The sequence below is a fragment of the Corvus cornix genome, chromosome 7 (genome assembly GCF_000738735.6).
Source record: "Corvus cornix cornix isolate S_Up_H32 chromosome 7, ASM73873v5, whole genome shotgun sequence".
Taxonomy (NCBI): Eukaryota; Metazoa; Chordata; class Aves; order Passeriformes; family Corvidae; genus Corvus; species Corvus cornix.
In genome coordinates, this window is record NC_046337.1 from 14,396,437 (window position 1) to 14,414,686 (window position 18,250).

General features: G+C 38.5%; 1 protein-coding gene across 2 annotated transcripts in view; it reads left to right on the plus strand.

The window, feature by feature from the left end:
- Window positions 1–18,250, plus strand: part of XRCC5 (X-ray repair cross complementing 5) — a 50,249-nt gene continuing 31,999 nt past the window's right edge. For both annotated transcript variants that reach the window (XR_005602365.1, XM_039555282.1), the window contains exons 1-9: window positions 1–92; window positions 2,419–2,532; window positions 3,072–3,255; window positions 4,928–4,976; window positions 6,507–6,629; window positions 9,349–9,537; window positions 12,377–12,491; window positions 14,132–14,270; window positions 16,336–16,448. Coding sequence is in view for 1 of the 2 variants with exons in the window: in XM_039555282.1 (XP_039411216.1) it covers window positions 75–92; window positions 2,419–2,532; window positions 3,072–3,255; window positions 4,928–4,976; window positions 6,507–6,629; window positions 9,349–9,537; window positions 12,377–12,491; window positions 14,132–14,270; window positions 16,336–16,448 (1,044 nt within the window). In the remaining variant the exon portion in view is untranslated. The remainder of the gene's footprint in view (window positions 93–2,418; window positions 2,533–3,071; window positions 3,256–4,927; window positions 4,977–6,506; window positions 6,630–9,348; window positions 9,538–12,376; window positions 12,492–14,131; window positions 14,271–16,335; window positions 16,449–18,250) is intronic.

Sequence of the window (18,250 nt, forward strand, 5' to 3'; positions counted from 1 at the left end):
GGGACGCGGGGCGGGAGGGGCGCGGTGCCGGACGGAGCGCTGAGCGCGGCGCACCGCGTCCCGGCACGAGCGCGATGGCGCCCAGCGGCAAGGTGAGGGCGGGGGGTGCGGGGGTCCCGCCGCCTCCGGGCACCCACATGCATCCATCCCTGACACCGGGTAACTCCTCCCCGTGCTGGCCGGCGGGCCGCTGGCGGTACAAAGCTGCCTAGCTCAAAGGGAATCAGTGTTCCTGCTTTGGAGCACAGTGCAGCTCCCGCAGCAGTAATTGCCATTGCTCTTGCTAAAATAATGGTAGAACTGTTTTTGCTCTGTTGAAAATGCAGTTTGTATGTGTGGTGCGTTTAAGGAATCTTGTTGGTGAAAGCTGTGTTAGGTCTCTTGTGGTACAGGGCAGTTTGGTATCTGTTAGACACAGCTTTATCTGTGCTGCTGTAGCCATCTCTCCCTTTGCTTTATTACAGCTACTTCAGCACCGAGAGGTCAGCGATAAAGGCAGGCTTGTTCCATATCGCCCTTATCAGTACTTGAGCAGAGCAGGTTGGTTTAGCTCAGTGTGACAGTGCTGTCCTGCGGTCACACGTGCGGAGCATCGGGAAAGTGTCCCTTGGGACCCTGCACCTGCCAGCAGCAGCACTGGGTGAGATGCCCAGAGGTTAGGAACAGATGGAGAGATACAGAGAGGAAGGTTACCAAAAGAGGGACCTGCCCTCTTCCTGAAGGAGGATTCCACGTACCTGAACGGGCACCGAGCTTGGGTTTGCTGCCTTCCAGAGGAGCGTGTTGGCACCTGACACTCGATCGTGTGTTTTGTAAGGAAAACAGCAGCTCTTTGCTCCTGCCCTTCTTTGGCTTCTCTAGTGTCATTCTCTAGTGTCACCTGTGAAGAGAGCTTTACTTCTTTTGGACAACAGGATGGATTTGGCTGCCAGCCATTGTGTGGTTTGAGGCAGGACAGCACCAAGCTGAGGAGGGTCTGCAGTTGCTGATGCTGGTAGAGTAATTCCTCAGGCTGGAGGTGGGCGCTGACAAGGCTCTTGAGAGAGCACTGTAACTGCCTCTGTTCTTCTCTAAGCTTCTGCAGACCTAGCTCACTGAGGCATTCATTCCCAGCTCCCAGGCAAGCTACTGGTGAAGGCAGAGTGAGGAGTAGAGTGCTGAGACTGAGTATAACCTGCCAGACAACTTGTGAAGCTCTGCTGCTAAGCCTTCTTTCTTTTCTTCTCTCTTCCTCTCCTTGGAGGATGCAGGGGATTAAACCAGTGCTTGTTAAAATGACAGGGGAGGTGCACAATGTATTCTGGGAAAAGAAGGAGGATAAAAAAATAGCTTGAGAGCTGCTAATGCAGAGCGTTAGACTGCTAACTTGGGCAAGTTTTCCTTAGCTTGGTTTTAAGACTTGTGTATTTGGGTGACAAAAAGGGTCAGGTTTTTTCAGCAGATCTTTGGAAAGGTACTTGGAGTTGCTTGAAAGGCCTTATGCAGAGCTTAGACCAACACCTTTTCTCTCTGTTCATCCATTTTGCTTTGCAAAAGCAGACTCTGCATCTTGTGTCACTTGACAGATTTATGATTTATTGCCCACATCCGTTTGGCAGCTTCATTTCTTCTGGAATTGGATATATTTTTTATTTTAGAACAAGTCAGCTGGCTCCAACCTTCCTGTGTTCGGGCAAACAATAATTTTTTCAGCCAGTGTAATTTAATCTACTGGCAGCCCATCAAGCAAGGTTTTTGTTGTATATTTAGGGAACTTCGGTTTAATCCATGAGAATAAATTTGAGCTGGCCTTGGACATGCAGGGTATCATTTTGCTGAATTGCTCTTGCAACTACATTCATCTGTATGATTAATCAGGATAAGGGGAGTCTGTGAAAAACTTTAGAGGAACTTAGAATCAAATGAGAAATTGCAAGAAACAATTTTATTTTTTCTAGCTTATAAATGGATTTATGGGCAGACTTGGGCAGTGTTTCATATAGATCAGTTAAAGAGGTGATCAGAAATGCAAAAACATGGACTAACTTGAGGGATTTAAGCCCCTAAATTGAAACTGGAATTCATCCTTGCAACTGTCAACTAAAATATCTGTTTAATTTCCTAGTGCAGAAAAGCCCTTAGATCCCTAATACATTCAGGGGGTTGTGTAGAAATTGCATGCCCTTTACAGATTATTGTGTAACAGAGGATTTTTTTTGTATTTTCCGCTGAAATGTCTGCAACATGGTACAGGATTAAATTATTTTCTTTTCAGTGCAATTCTACCAGTTCTGTCTCCCACCATTATCTCTTATTAACAGTACTGTAAAAGAAACCAGTTGTAATGTAGTTTGATTTTTTGGTTTTGTGTGTACCCTTTTAACCTTTTAAGTAATTATACTTATATTTTATTTTTTTATTCTTACTTATTCTTTCCAGGTGGCAATAGTGCTGTGCCTGGATGTGGGCTTTACAATGAGCAGCTCTTCTCCTGGTGAAGAGTCTTCACTTGACCAAGCCAAGAAGATCATGACAAAGTTTGTGCAGCGACAGGTGTGTGTGACTTCACAGGTGTTAAAAAGGGAGAGGAAACAATAACATCTGTGAAATATTTTCCTCATTTACTAATAATTGAAATAACTGAGGAATGAGTGAGAATTGGTCTCTGTTTATGTGGGAGTGACAGTGTTCCTTGTTTCAGCTGTATTTTTTGTGCATGAGATGTGATAGCTGGGTTGGTCACCCTTTTTCTTCAGGGCAGTAGAAACTTTTAGGGAAAAGTTTCTTTCTCTAAAATATTTCAACACTTAATAATTGCCACACAGAAGACTCATTTCGAGGACTGAATCAGCCAATTTTATTTGTTTTGTCCCAGATAGCCTCTTGTCAATTTGTGAGTTTAATTATATCTAACTTTGTGAACATGCTGTAAGATTACATTTTGAGAGGATAGCACTGAATAAGTAAAAAAACGGTAAATCCATTGTAATTAATGTTTCAAAATGAGTTCAGCTTGCTGTAATCTGCCTAACATAGTTATGTATGAATCTACCTGTGTTTTTATACCTGTTTTGTGTTCTCTGTATCTGCAGGTTTTTGCTGAGAGTAAAGATGAAGTTGCTGTAGTTTTGTTTGGCACTAATGGCACTAGAAATGACCTTGCCAGTGAGGATCAATACCAAAACATTACTGTACATAGGTCACTAAAGCTGCCAGATTTTGATCTGCTGGAAGACATTCAAGATGTGATTAAAGCAGGCTCTGAACAGGCAGACTGTATCCTTTTGCTGCAGAGCACTTCTTGAACTGATTCAGCTATGTAGGAGACAGGAAGTCAGTGTTGTGAAATTGGGCTCAGCCTCCCAAGTTTTAACTGCTATTAGAGTTGAGCTAATTTGTGGTTGTAAGTTTGTCTGAAAGCTAATTTAGCTGCTTTTTGACATTCTTTTAGGCTAACAGAAATAGCCTTGGCCTTAAGGAATCATTGCTTTTATGAAGTGTTCTGTTAATGAAAGAGAACAAAGATAATAATATAATTTTAGGCCTCAAATAAGGCATGTATTTTTAAAAATAGCATTACAGAACTTGGTTTATGCTTTTTAACAAAATGAAAATATTGTTTATTAAATAAGTCAGCAGAAGTACCAGAAACCAGACTGTCGTGGTTTAAGCCCAGCTGGCAACAGCCTCACACAGCTACTTGCTCACTCCCCCACTAGCTGGATGGGGAGAGACCTGAAAGGGCAAAAGGGAGAAAACTCGTGGGTTGAGATAAAGACAGATTAATAGGGAAGTTAAAAGCTGTGCACACAAGCAATGCAAAACAAGGAATTATTCACTGCTTCCCATGGACAGACAGGTGTTCAGCCATCTCCAGGAAAGCAGGGCTCCATCAGACTTAACAGTTACCTGGGAAGACAAACACCAGGACTCTGAATATCCCCCCTTCCTCCTTCTTTCTCCCAGCTTTACATGTTGAGGTGTGATGCCAGGTGGTGTGGAATATCCCATTAGTCAGTTGAGGTCAGCTGTCCCTGCTGTGTCTCCTCCCAGCCTCCTCACTGGCAGGGTGGTACAAGAACCAGAAAAGGCCTTGGCTCTGTGCAAGCACTGTTCACCAACAACTACAACATCCCTATATCATCGTCACTGTTTCCAGCACAAATTCAAGACACAGCCCCATGCCAGCTACTTTGAAGAAAACTAGCTCCACCCCAGAGAGAGCAGAATAGAGGTTTATCAGATTTATTTATTTATAAAGTATTTCTAACATTGCCAAATATCTCTTCCTGGTTTGAATGCCGTTCATGTTTGAATGTATTCTGCTCTTAGTTACATATAAGGGGAAGAGTTTTAAAGGGTGATCCATATAGTGTTCCTTCATGTGTTTCATTTACATACAGTTCAATTTCCTGTGTTGTCTCTCTCTGGCCATAAAATGATTGCTGTGAGCTCTATCCAGGCAGTCAGAGCTGTTTCAGAGAAGTGTGCAGCCGGCCAGCTGGCTCACACATTCCCAATGGAAACTGTGATGAGGAAGAAGTGATGAGATTGTCAGATGCAGGTGGTTAGAAGAAAAACTTGCATTGGAAAATGGTATCATATATTGAAATTTTATTGGTGGATTCAGAGTAACATTCTAAAGGTTAGATTGTCCCTTCATTGGACTTGAGTCTCTCATTGACAGTTAAGAGGCTGGGATCTGAAGCAGTCTTTTTAGTGTTCCATTGGGTAAGTGAGGCAGAGACATGATCACAATACAAACAAGTTATAGAGGAACCACTTGCGCATGAGTTATTTGCAAAGTATTTATCTCAAAAGAGTATTTCTTAACTAAAATGTGTGTTTGTCAGTCTTTGAGAGGGAGTGAAAACATAAAATTGTTTCCTAAGAAAAACACTTTTTGTTACTTGATTCATGTTCTGAGGTTTTTCTTAATTTTGCTTAGTTTTGGATGCTATTATTGTGTGTATGGACTTGCTTCAGAAGGAAACAATGTGAGTATGTAACCCGAAGCCTTTTACAGAATTTTGACTTTGCACTGATCTGATTTCTTGTCAGTCTTCTATTTCTAGTATGTATAAACATGGGAAGTGCTTTCTTAAAAAAAACCCCAAAAATAAAAAAATTAAATAAACGTTAAAGATAAACAGCACACTACAGAAGTTTGTCTCTGAAGAATCCTGAGACATCTGACTTCTCCAGACAATCAGAGAGCTTTCTGAGGGAACTGGCAGCTTTGTAGTAGAGCCATGAGAGTATTAATGCCATTATAGAAGGCACAAAGGCTTCACTTTCTATCACATTGCTTGTGATCTGTTTTCAAAAAGTGTTAATCTGGATGTTAAAATGCTTAGAAAAGGGCTACTAAGTTTAAATGTGATGGTACATTTTAGGGGAAAAAAAAAAGGCAAAACTAGAAAGGTGAACTTGTTCAGCCTAAAGATTTAAAGACTGTTGGAGATGAAGTGGCTGTTTGTAAAATTTGCAGGCTGTAGGAAACAAAGGTGCAGTAGGAAAAAACACTGTTTAAGCTGAGAAAAAATGTTGACATCAGGTGTTACAAAGTTGCCAGTGAATGTATTTAGGCTGGCAAGGTGTTTCTAACACTCTCTGAACTAATGGTGCAGGGAAAGGAAAGTAACTGCACTTCCTCTCAAACCACAGCTTGAACATGTTTCTAAAAAGGTTATATGATCTAACTGTGACTTGGTGATGCAACTTGTGTTTTTATGAATAAGGTCTAATCAATGTGGAAAGCTGTATCCATTTAATGGTTAAAACTGAGTTGTGAATGAAAATTACTGTGTTTATGGCATTATAGTCTTGAATAGCTATGGAGCAACTGGTTTTGTTGTTGCCTATATACACCAGCCGCTGTGATATGGAGTTTACCTTCATTTGAGAAAATACTGCTGAGTAAAAATTTAAGAAAATCACTTTTATGCTTGATTATCCAGATCAAAACTGTACCAATTCAACTGAATTTTGTTCTGTCATTGGCCAGCCTTCCTGATCTGTATTGTTACTACTTCTTAGTGTATTAAGTTGTCTTGACAGTCCATCTTCTCCAATGAATCTACTGAATTAGGTTACTAAAATGGAACCCCCACCAGCAGCAGTAATTTAAAATACATTTCCACAAGAACAGACTTACAGCTGCAAAGGAAATAACCAGTGTAATCCACAAACAGCCTAACACGTTTTATTAGCATTTTATCCACATTGGTGAAAATTGGCAGAATTCCATTCATTTAGATGTAGTTAGTGATTTATACGGTCACAGGGCTAGAGTCCTCAATTTTAGGGTAGGAGGGAGAATCATATAAACATGTAGGATAAATAAAATAACCTATGATAGAACAACTTCTACCAAGTAGGTTTTTTTGCTTCTTTCATTTTGCGAGTATATTTCTTTGGTAAAAGTAATTACAACTATGTTACTTTTGTTGTTATTTTGTAAGGAAATAATTAAAAAATGGCCTTATAATATTTTCAATAAATGTAAATGTTTTTTCTATTTTAAGAGGAAAGAAATATGAGAAGAGACACATTGAACTGTTTACAGACCTTAGTAGTCCTGTCAGTGAGGATCAGCTGGGAATTATCATTGCTAACTTGAAGAAAACAGGAATTTCACTTCAGTTTTTGTAAGTATGTAAATGGCTGTTTTATACTATGCCATTTTTTAAAGTGAAATTATTCTTTCTTAATAATTATCTTGAAATAGCTGGTGATCTGCTGGTGTATGGTTTCTTTAGAGGTGTACCAGTAAGTAGTATGATTATTGTAAGTACTTCTATCAGTTATACATACCATGAATTCCAGTTATGAACCAGGTCCCCTTGGTTAAGTGATGTGCAAATAAATGTTAAGATGATGACTTCTTCTCCACTTAATCTTATAGCTTAGAGCCAAAGTCTAAAATGGGAGACAAAAGAACAATATAAGCAGAGAATTGGGAAACAGCCAAAAATAGTCTCAGAAACAGTGGTTTTGTCACAGCAACAGCCTAGATCCTTTTAGGTAAGGAAGTTACTGGGAAGAAATAATGAGGTAGTATTGCAGATATGAATAGCTTGATTCTGGTGTCAGTAGAAGAGCAGGTCTGAAGAGAAGGGTTATATTCACAATGACAGGCTTGGAAAATGGAAACTGTGTCTTAAGTGTTAGAACAGGAATCCCTTGACTGTCACGCTGTAGATATAGGTACTGATCTGAAGAACCAATGCTGGTGTTAAGGTCTGTATTAGCTGTTGCATGTGATGGCAACTGGAAGCTGTGAGCCTTCTAGAAGAGTTTATTTAAAAGTAAAACTTTGTGTGTTGCTGTTTATAATAAATACTTACACAGGAGAAAGTTAAAGCCCTAGTTTTACTGCTGACCATGTACTTTTACCTAGATCCAGCATTCTGTAATGAACAATGTTGTGAACTTAATAATAAATTCATCTAAACTATTTGCCAACCCATCTGGAAGATAAAAGAGGGGTTAGGTAGGAAAATGTGACTGAAAATCATGGACTGATCCTCCACAAAAAAATCTTTGCTTTGCTTTTGCTTAGGGGAGGCTGAATGCAAAAATGTCAGTTTCTGTCTACACAGTAAAAGCAGTTATGCTTCCAAAATGACGTGCCCCTCCTGGCTTATTTGAGCTGTTGTTGGCATTGGAGGTGTGACACCATGAATCTGAGTACCTCTGCCAGTCAGAGTACATCTTTGGAGCTCTGGTATTTAGCTGCTGGTCCCTTGTCTATGAAGCACAAAGGAAATGTTGCTGTTGCAGCGTTGGCTGCAGATTTGCACCCTGTCTCCCAGCCACACGAGCAAAGGATTATTTGATTTTTACATGTACAAATGTAAAACGCTCATTTAAAAATAATTTCTTGCTATAACTTGTCCTTTTGTTGTAACCCATGCTTCCATCTCTTATGCCCTGTTTATAGATTAGGTTGTAACTTGCAGCAGATGGTTGGTTTTCCTCCCTGTTTTCAGGTGCCAAGCACATGCTGTAGTGTTGGGTATTACGTACTTCTAATCACAGCAGTGTCTGAGCATTGTAGAGTGAACGTAGCCTAACTTTTACCTATCAGAGGTGTGAAGCTTTTTGATGTTGCCATATCAACTTAAAAATACAGTTTCTGTATTTTATCAGTGGAATCTGCTTCCTAAAAAGGTACCAAACACTTTGCTGAAGCTTGATCTTTAATTTTGCTATATGTGACACTGTTGTGCATAGTGTTAACTCTGCTTATTATGTGTTGCTTCATGGATAAGTTTAGTGAGGACTAATGAGGTGAAAGTATGGCAGAGATCTGTAGGCTGCTTCTGAAAAACATAATACAATGCTAAACTTATTTCACTTTGTGGAAATGTGCTAAGAGGTATCATGTGGTTCTTTCAAAATTGGAAAAGATGAAAGACCTGAAAAATCTGCAGGTGTTTCCAGGGGCACAGGGTAGAGGATCTTACACATCTTTCTCTACTGTGTTTGTTATACTTAGTTAACTCTCTCCTATATTTTGAAGAGCAGCAAAATCATTTTATCTATAACCCCCGGCTAAACTTTAAAATCTGATTCATGAAGTGCAGGAAAAATGTGTCATCTTCAGTCAGAAATTCACCTAGTGTTCTAAGCTATTAAAATCTCAAAGAGTAACATTTGTTCTGGAAATACCTAATAGCTCCACAGCAGAGAATGTCCTGCTTGCTGGCATTTGGAGCCAATACAGAGTCACAGGCATGGATGGCCTTTAACAAGTCATCTAGAGCAATCCTCTACCTCAGACTGGGTCAGGTGTATGCCTGCCATTGCTGAGCAGTGTTTGTCTAATCTTCTGATAAAGATTTGCAGTGATGGAGATTCTTCTTTCTCCTCAGGCAGTTGGTTTTAGAGATTATAGTTGGAAATGCCTTTATCAGGTTTTTGACTATCTGACCTGACTCCGTGATGTGATTGGAGTGCAGGCAGAATACAAAGAACTGATTTTTTCCTTCCTCCCTGCAACAGCTTTGTATATTTATGGCTGTCTTGCCCTCTAATTTCCTTCTCTACAGGCTTTATTTTTATTCAGTCTCTTTTAATGGATTTTACTTTCTAATCAGCATTGACTTTACTGTCTACTCTATTCCTGTACGTGGATGTCTTTATTGATGCACGTTACTCAGAACTGGTGCATCACTCTGGTCAAGACATTACCAATGCCAAGTAGACTGGAAATACTACTGAATTTGTTTTGCAAGTCCTGTGGCTCTTTATACATCTGACTGCAGCTAGATAGAAATCGTTGATCCTGAGAACATTTTTGTTTTGATTGGTTATTTTAATAAGGAAGAAAGTCAAACTTACTGCTTCTTCTTGTGTTCTTAGTCTGCCATTTTCAGTGGGTGTTGATGATGGAAGTGGAGATACAAGTGCCAGTGTACATGCCCATATGCACAGAAACTCTTTTCCAAGAAAGGATTTAACTGAACAACAGAAGCAAGGTATTGATGTGGTGAGGAAACTGATGTATACTTTGGATGAAGAAGGAGGGCTGGAAGAAATTTATACTTTCAGGTAAATTTGGCTAATCCTTTTTATTGTACTATAGATTTACTTTCTGATTTCTTCTCCAAAAGATGAAGTTAAATAATCAGTCGTATCATAGTGTCATTGAAGTCAGTGAATTTTATGACTTAAAGTACACACAGCTTCTTCAGTAGCTTTAGAATAAGTAGAAGAGCTTACAGATTTCAGGGGAAAATGAATTTCTGTATCTCCATTTAAAGAAAAAAATCAATTTTCATCCATTTCTAGTGTTGGAGGATTTTGGAGGGAACATTTTTATAAATCTAATTTCAAAAACATGTTTTAGAAGGAGATGGAATTTGTGACATAGTGCAGCTTGAACATCTACATTTAATGGTAGCCTTTGTTCCTTGGTCACGGACTTCTTCTAGCTCACTAGTTTGATAAACTCCCACAAATGCTTTGAGTAAATGTTGTTTGTTGAATCCTGCTCTTTAATCACAGTTTGCTGTGCCACTGTGACAAACTATATATTTTTTCAGCAGCATTCTTAATACAAGAATTGAAAGATGATTTTTCACTTCTTGTGGCTAATATATCCAAGACTTTTCCACATAGGTGTTGTCTCAGTTGGGAAACAGACAAAATGCATCTATGTGCCTTATCATGGTCTGATGTTACTGTCTCAGTAGTTCTGTTCTACAGTTATGAAAAGTGATCTTTTAGACAGTGTGGTTTTCAGGAAGCTTAGCAGACCATGGCTGTAACATGGTTATTAAAGGTAATTTTTAGATGAGGGTCCTCCCTGTAGGTTTGTATGCTGTAATTCATCAATTTCTTTGTGGGATTTCTTTCCCTCCCCCTGCTCAGGTGGTCAGCTTTGCACCTCAGCAGCCAGTGAAGCTGCTCCTTGAGCATTAGTGAAGAGACGTGTCACTGTCTCTGTAATAGTCAACAGAGCAGTCTGAGTCTCTAGAAAAAAGCAGGCTTTGTCACTGCTTAGAAGACTGCACAGAAAAGCAGAATCTTTCCTGGCCCGTTTATCCTTTAGGATAATCCATATGCATGAACCTACCATGTGGCTTGGCCTCTTTATACTTTTTTTATCACAGACTCTTTCTACTCTACAAGCTGTCTTTGTGCCTACTTTCAGGGGAAATCCAAAATCTCTGGATAAATAGGCATTTGGCTAGTAGATTAAAGCTTTAGTTGCAAAAGTTGTTTAAAAATATGTGAGGTTTTAGATGCAATTAAGTTGCTTATCAAGCTTTAAGAAGTCAGTTTTGCCAGTCTGTCATGATAATTGGCCAACTCAGATATACTCTCCATTTTCCCAGATTCATTATTCCTGCTGGTAAAAATATTTCAACTCTTGTAAAAATAAATTAGCCATGCCAGGAAAGTGAGTGAGGAGATTTTGTTGTGTTGTTTTAAGTCATGATACTCGGTCTGTTAGACAGGAGGTACTTCTGCTGCCTCTGGGTTTTGGGGGAAGGGTTGCAGAGTGGAGGAGAAAGGTTGTGTTTATAAAATACAAGTGGAAATGTACATTTGCAAGGGTTTTATTGACTGTGTCATCTTTGGTAACAGGCAACATTTTTCTTCTATACATATAAGAAATTAAAGAATAGAGATAATAAATTGAGCTTAAATTACATTTTTAGGCATTTGGCACTTATGTATTTGATCTTCGTACTCATCCTTGAATGTATGTGTTGCAGTATGATGTAGTAGAAGGTTCTTTTTAAAAAATCCTGTATTGATGTCTTTATTGCTAGGAAAAAAATCCTTCTTTCCTTTCCCTAAGGAAAAAAAAATTAAAAATCCAATGTTTATCTCATTTAAAAATCCCAGTGCATTTTTGTCTTTCACTGTGCTTTTAGAATTTTGAAAAATCAACCCTGTTCATACTAGGAAACCTGAAAAGCAGAATGCCAAGTAGAAGTTTCTGCTGATGTTTTTAGGAGTTGATCTTGATTTCTGCCAGACAAGTGCTTTCATCAAGAGAGTGGTAGATTCCAGGTTTTATCACAATGTGAAAAAGATGAGTTCAGTATTGTTTTATCTTTGTTTTATCATGCAATGAAAGAAAAAAAATTGAGAGCTTTCTCTGTGTTGGAATTTTACAGCCAAATAGCCAAAATAGTTTGCATTAGCTGAAAGCTGTTCTGGGGGGCAAGCCTATTTGAATTCACAATGATATATTATAAATTACTGTGAATTTTAAATTTTGGACTCCATTGCTAAAAGTTGTGCAATTAAGTTTACACTTTTTAGTATAAACTCATTGCAGTTCCTTTTTTTGTGTTTTTTTGAACTTGTATATCTGCTGTTAGGCTAGAAATAGTTGAAGTAACTTCCTTCACTCTGACAGAATGCTCTTAAATTAATGAGTTCATTAGTACTGTATAAAATAAAGTGTCAAAAGTTAATTTCTACGTAAACAAAATCCTGTTAATTGCAACTGGATTCTTTATTTCTTCAGCTGCACTGCAGAAAGCATTTTACCACTTAGAGAGCCTTTTCTAATTTGTGTTGTTCAGATCACTACATGCCCTAATTGGGTGAGCACAGATAAATGTAAAATGCTTAAGAAGCAATTGTGTAGTTTTATCACTAGACCTAACACAGTGCCTTTAAGCCTTAATGTCACACCATCATAAAGGCTCAAGATGGGGATAATCTACTGTACCACCTCTTTTTTTCGTTATCTTTTCCGACAATGGTTAATGATAAGATTATTGATACAGTTTATTTTCTAATGCTTTATGCAATCTAATCGGAAACAGTTTGGACTTCTGCATTTCCTTAAGGAGAGTGTTTTGTCAATAATACTTTATTACAGTTTGCCAGAGTTCATTTCTGTTTTCCTGATTCCTTCATTTAGAGAGAGCCTGGAACGTCTTTCAATGTTTAAGAAAATAGAAAGGAAGTCTATCCCTTGGCCCTGCCAGCTCACTATTGGTCCTAATTTGTCTATAAGGATTGTGGCCTACAAATCAGTAAGTACATAAAGTGATATGTTTTAGTGTCATTTGGCAGCAAGTTAGGTGCAGCTGCATGGTTTTTTTTCCTTGAAGCTAAGAAAATAAAAGATAAAACAACATCCAAATAATTAGGATAGAGATTTTTATTTGCTTAGAAGCCAGTACATCTAAAATTGTGGTTTAGTACATCTAAAGCTGTGGTTCCCACAGCAACTTTAACTTAACCATACACTCGTTGAATAACTGAAATTCATAAGGTACAGAAGTAGGAGTAACTGCTGTCTAGTCTGGCACTTAATGGTATTGAAGTTGATGACCCTGATTAAGAATGCTGTGATTGAAGATTTACATTCAGCATCAGTGATATGTGGGACTTTATATATATTTCTTAAGCCCTAGACACAAGAGGAATTTTGGACGTGTGTGTAAAATGGTGGATGTAAATGTTTTACCAGCCATTGTTTCAAATCACATCTGTTGTTATTTCAGACTTGGAATAAAAGGTCTGTTTTTTCAGCTTGTTTGTACTGTTTGGCAGAGCTTGGGGCCATTCTCTTTCTTAGGGTTTAGTTTAGCACTTTAATCAGTGCTAGGAAAAAGTAAGTGTATTTAAAGACATAAAATGTGCAAATTTCTAGTTAGAGAATAGTTAATAGGTAACTGTGTAGTGTGGCAGTATTGAGGGATCTGGTGAGATGGGGATTAATTATTTTGTTATTTTAACATGAAACTGAGTCTGATATTATGAAGGTGAAATGTATCTGAATTCTGAGAGATGGGTGTACTATCCTTGAAAGACATCAACTTTCGATATATAGTTATTAATAATTTTTATTAGGCTATTGTGCCAGACCTGTGCAAATAGACAGAAAGAGTCCCCTCCCAAAGACGTTTACACACAAAATAAAGTAAGTTTGGGAGAAGAAGCAACATGAACTGAGTGACTGGCCTGAGGTCATACAGCAGTCATACTGACATAATATATTCTGGCTTTACTGTTTTCTGCTCAGCTCTACATTTTTCTTCTCATGTACTAACTATACAATCAATTTCACTTAAGCAGAGAGAAAAGAAAGCAATTTTATTTCCCTGTGGTTGGGAAACATTCACTCATTGTAAATACTTACTCCTCCTTTCCCTTCCCAGTCCCATAATGCAGCTGGGATTTTTTTTGCCTTTTGGGGAAGTTGCAGTAATATAAGGTACTTTTATCCTGTAGTGTAGTAAGCCTGATGGAAAACTTGGCCAAACAAGCTAAATGAACATTGAATCTTAGTGTATCTTTAATATATTTCTTAATGCTTTGTCAAAAGTATTTATACAGTTGGAAGTAGTAAATTGCATAGCAAGCAAGTTACACAGTATCCTGTGACCGAAAGACTTCCACAAATGGCTTAACCTACAGGTTTAATGAATAACCAGGACAAGTATGCTGTCAATATGCTACAGTTCACATTTTAGGTCTCATACAGATGAAGCAGTACTGAAAGCACTGTGGTGGCAGCCAGAGATGCGTCATTTGACACTGTCTTTATTAGTTCTTTATTAGCAAAACAATGCAGCACTCAGGCTAAGGATTTTTTTGTGTGTTCTGGTAAGTACTCTGGATCCCACTGAAATTTAAACATTCCTTTTCTTTGAATTCTGATATCAAGGTCACAGAAGAGAGGATGAAAAAACTTTGGACAATTGTGGATGCTAAAACCCTCAGAAAAGAGGATGTGCAAAAAGAAACTGTTTACTGCTTGAATGATGATGATGAGACAGAGGTTCAGAAAGATGATACTATTCAAGGTACGACATCTTTATGTGCACCCTGAAGACAAGGGGAAGATAATGGCTGGACTCTTAGGTCACCCAAGGGCCCTTTAGTTCTATACCTTGAAGCCTAGCTGTGATCCTAGAATGTAAGCTCTGTAGGCTGATGGAACACAGAGACTGTTACATGAGAGTCTTTGTCTTCACATATTTTTAAAAGTCTGACTTTTCCAGTAGTAAGAATAACAATAATAGGAATAATAATAACAACAACAAAAACAAAACAACAACAACAATAATAATAACAACAGATGGAACTTGGAAGGCACTACAGCTTCCTGAACTGTGCTCTGTGGAGGGCCGTACCTCACTTCTGTAGTGAGTAGTTCTGCTACCACTATTCTGTTTTTAGATCTTCAGTTGTACTGATAACATGACTGCTTTCATAGTGCTGCTTTTTTTGTAGATGAGCAACTGCTCTAGTTATTCTGCAGCTGGAAAGATGAAGCCATCAAAGGAAGATTTAGTGTTCAAGAGTACTAGCTTTGCTGTACTGCAACAGGATCAATCTGAAGTAGTGGTATGCAGAATACTTTTTCTGACCTGCAGCTTCTTTCTGAGCAGATTAGTTTCCTTAGAAGACTACAGGCCCCAGAAAGAGCAGGAAATAGTGTACTTACTTGTAAAAATGGTGTTAAGCAAATCTGTTTCATTTTTTGTGATGGTATAGATATATTTTGTTACTAGTTTTTTTCCTTTCCTTTGCTGTTTCAATCCCACAGAAGTAGGGCAAGTATATTAACTATAAAGAGCAGAACTATTCAGATAACAGTATTCAGAGAGTGCTGTCAATTGAATAACATAAATTGAAAATTAGAAGAAGCTGTATTTTTTTATTTAATCTATTTCAATTCTAGCATTCATAGATTTTTCATAGGAGTATCAGATAAAGTCCCAACGACAATGGGACCTTTTCTTTAAGCAGAAATGATGGTTAAAAGATGGTCTAGTTATGTTTTACAACTTCAGAACTATGTGTAAAAAAAATCCACTTCTTACAGAGAATGCATTTTGAAGGATTTGTGACTGTTGTCAGCTAATCTTCTGACTGGTTCAGTTAGTAAGTAGTTGTGGGATACTAGTAAAAAGAAGTGGTGAGCAGTTCAATGTGAACAAAAGAGATAAAAGATTTCCCTGACAGTGATGTGATATTTCTTAAGCTAAAAGAGCTACTGATGCATCCTGGACTTAGATGAATCTTTTGAGAAATGTCACGATTAGGCAATATTTTGTATTTGCAGCACCAATACTGAAATTTCTTTCATTCTGCCTGTATGTTTGCTTTTCAGTTTGCAGGAAAATATATCTGCTTACAGATTTTTCATCCAGGGATTTATTTCTGTTCCTTCTACTTTCTTCACACCTGAGGATATCATCCTTAGTCTGTGGCAATATAATAAAGTGATGATGTTACAGGGAGGATATTGGAGGCTGAGATAGCAAATAAGCAGCTGGAACAGATGATACCTCTGAGAAATTACAGCTTCCTATTTTGTGGAGATATACCTGTAATGTATGGCATGGGAAGTAAAACACAGAAATATATAGAAAGACCAGTTCTGCATACAAGAGTGTTTTGGTTTTCCATTGTGTACCTTGCTTCCATTGTTAGCACATTTTATTCTCTGAGTCTCTTCTGGTGTCATCTCTTGTGCTATGATTTGTGGTATGTTTGAGGTTGCTTGTATTATGTTTGCAGAGAGTGTTGCAATCTGTTTGCTGAAATCTATTCTGATTTGCTTAAATCTATTCTGTGAGCATAACTTTGTTAGGCAAGATGTTCCCTTATTTTCTTTCCTGCTCTCTGAGGGTACTTGCGTTACATAAAATGATGTACAAGGAGTGCAACTGCTGTTCTTGAAGTACAAAATGTGTCCATGGGTGTGTGGTTTTTTTTTGCTAACAGGGAAAGTAATTTGATGAGCATGTGTGGATCGTAGCTGTGGGGCACGAGTGCATTGTTAAAATATTCAGAGAGCTAATTTCGGTGTTAAAATTGTAGGCCCATATGCTTACCAGATGCTCTTCTCTTGTTCTCCAGGTTTTCGGTATGGGAGTGATATAGTTCCTTTTTCCAAGGAAGATGAAGAGCAAATGAAATACAAAACAGAAGGAAAGTGTTTTTCTGTTTTGGGATTCACTAGATCCTCTCAGGTGTGATACTAAATGTCTTCCTATTCAACTTCCTGGGTTATTCAAGACACTTGATCTTGGTTTGAATTCAGTAGAGTGCTGTATTGGGTTTCAATACTGGGAATGGGGCATCTCCACTCAGGTATGCAGGGGTGACTTATTTGCTGATTCTAGTACATGTAAGCAATGTGTGGTCTTGCAAAGGAGAGAAGCTCATAAATGTGGCCATTGGACCCTCAAGTGAAGCCAGAGCCACTGAACTCAGATCTCTGCAAAGTGAAGACAGAGGTATTGTGGTCTCATTTAATCTCACAAACTTTAATAGTAGTGCCAGATCTGCAGCAGAAGATGGTCTGTCTTTTGTTCAGCTCAGGCAGCAGCCTTTCTGGGCTTTGTCCAGCCAAGAGTATGGCTGCTTCTTAACAGAAGCTTCTTCCTCAACATTAATGTTAAAGCAAGCCTGAAAACTGACTCCATTCATTCTCAATTCCATAAGGATTAGTTTGTGAACCATGACTTGCTGCTTCTTTCTGTTGTGACAAAACATAAATTTAGAAATTTATGTTTTTATGAAATTTTAATGAAATTTATGAAGGCTTAGAACTTAGACAAATCATTCAAAAACTCTCCATATTTCTGTGAGGTGCTTAGTGTTTGTAATGCATTTATTTCTACTTGTGGTATTGACTTTGCTATTTGTTGTCCTTGATAGTTGTAAGAAACTTACTTTACGCAAGTACCTTAGTAAAAGTTTTCCAGCACAAGGTGATTTCCTTCAGAAAATCCAAGACTTAAGCATTAGCAAAGCCTTAGGCAAAGGCTTAACAAAACTGTTCTTGAAGCAGGACGCATGAGGAGAGAGTACAGAGATGCAAGTGCCAAGTAATTGCTGTGTGTGTTAAGCTGCTCCCCATCTTTTTCTCCAGGATATTGCACAGGGTGGCTGAAACTTTACTCATCTTGGAGTTGTCCACATGCAGTCCTCTCTTCACCAGTCAAAACTGAAATGAAATCATAGGGCAGTTCTACACCTTCTGTTCTGACAGAAGGCTCCCAGCCCTCCTGCTCTTTGAAATCTCTCACTGCCTGAACAAAGTATATCCCTTGATAAAGGCTAAGGCATCGTCACCTTTACCGTGAAGGAAAGATGCTAATGAAATAGGAAGCGTCTGTGGGAGCTTGCTCCCAAATGGATGTAACTAAACATCTTTTTACTTTACAATACAGGTGTCACAGAGACCTTGTGCATGTTGCTAGGTACGTCATTAGATGCAATGCAGTGTTCCAAAACATAGTGACCGAGGAGTCGGGAAGTTATGTTGATTTACTGAAATGAGGAGCCAGCCTAACTGGAAACTGTAACCTGGTTGCTCCTCGAGGACTTTCAAAACTTAGTTGTTGAGTAATGTGGGAGCTTGTGTGCTGCAAGTGACTGATCAAGGAAACATGTCATGCTTGAGCTTATGTGCCCTAAATTGGCCAGGGCCAGAGAGGTGTTAGGGAGTGCTACCTCCTGTACCAGAAACTGGATCTAATAAGTGAAATGTGTCTGAAACCAGTGTTCCAATGAGACAATTTCTTGCATCTCTTCATGCATTATGAGCCTCCAGCTGTCTTACTATTGTAATTTAGCTCTGCAAGATGTATTTCACTGTGTGCAGAGTTTTCTCATGCTGGAGGTTGGCCTCCTGTTTTGACTTAGTCTGACTTTATTTGAAAATGGAAACTAAGAGGAAAACAGATGAGGAATATAGTGTTCTGTGAGCAAACTGTTATTTCACATGGATTTTTATTTTCCCATCATTGGTCAGATAGTGTGGTAA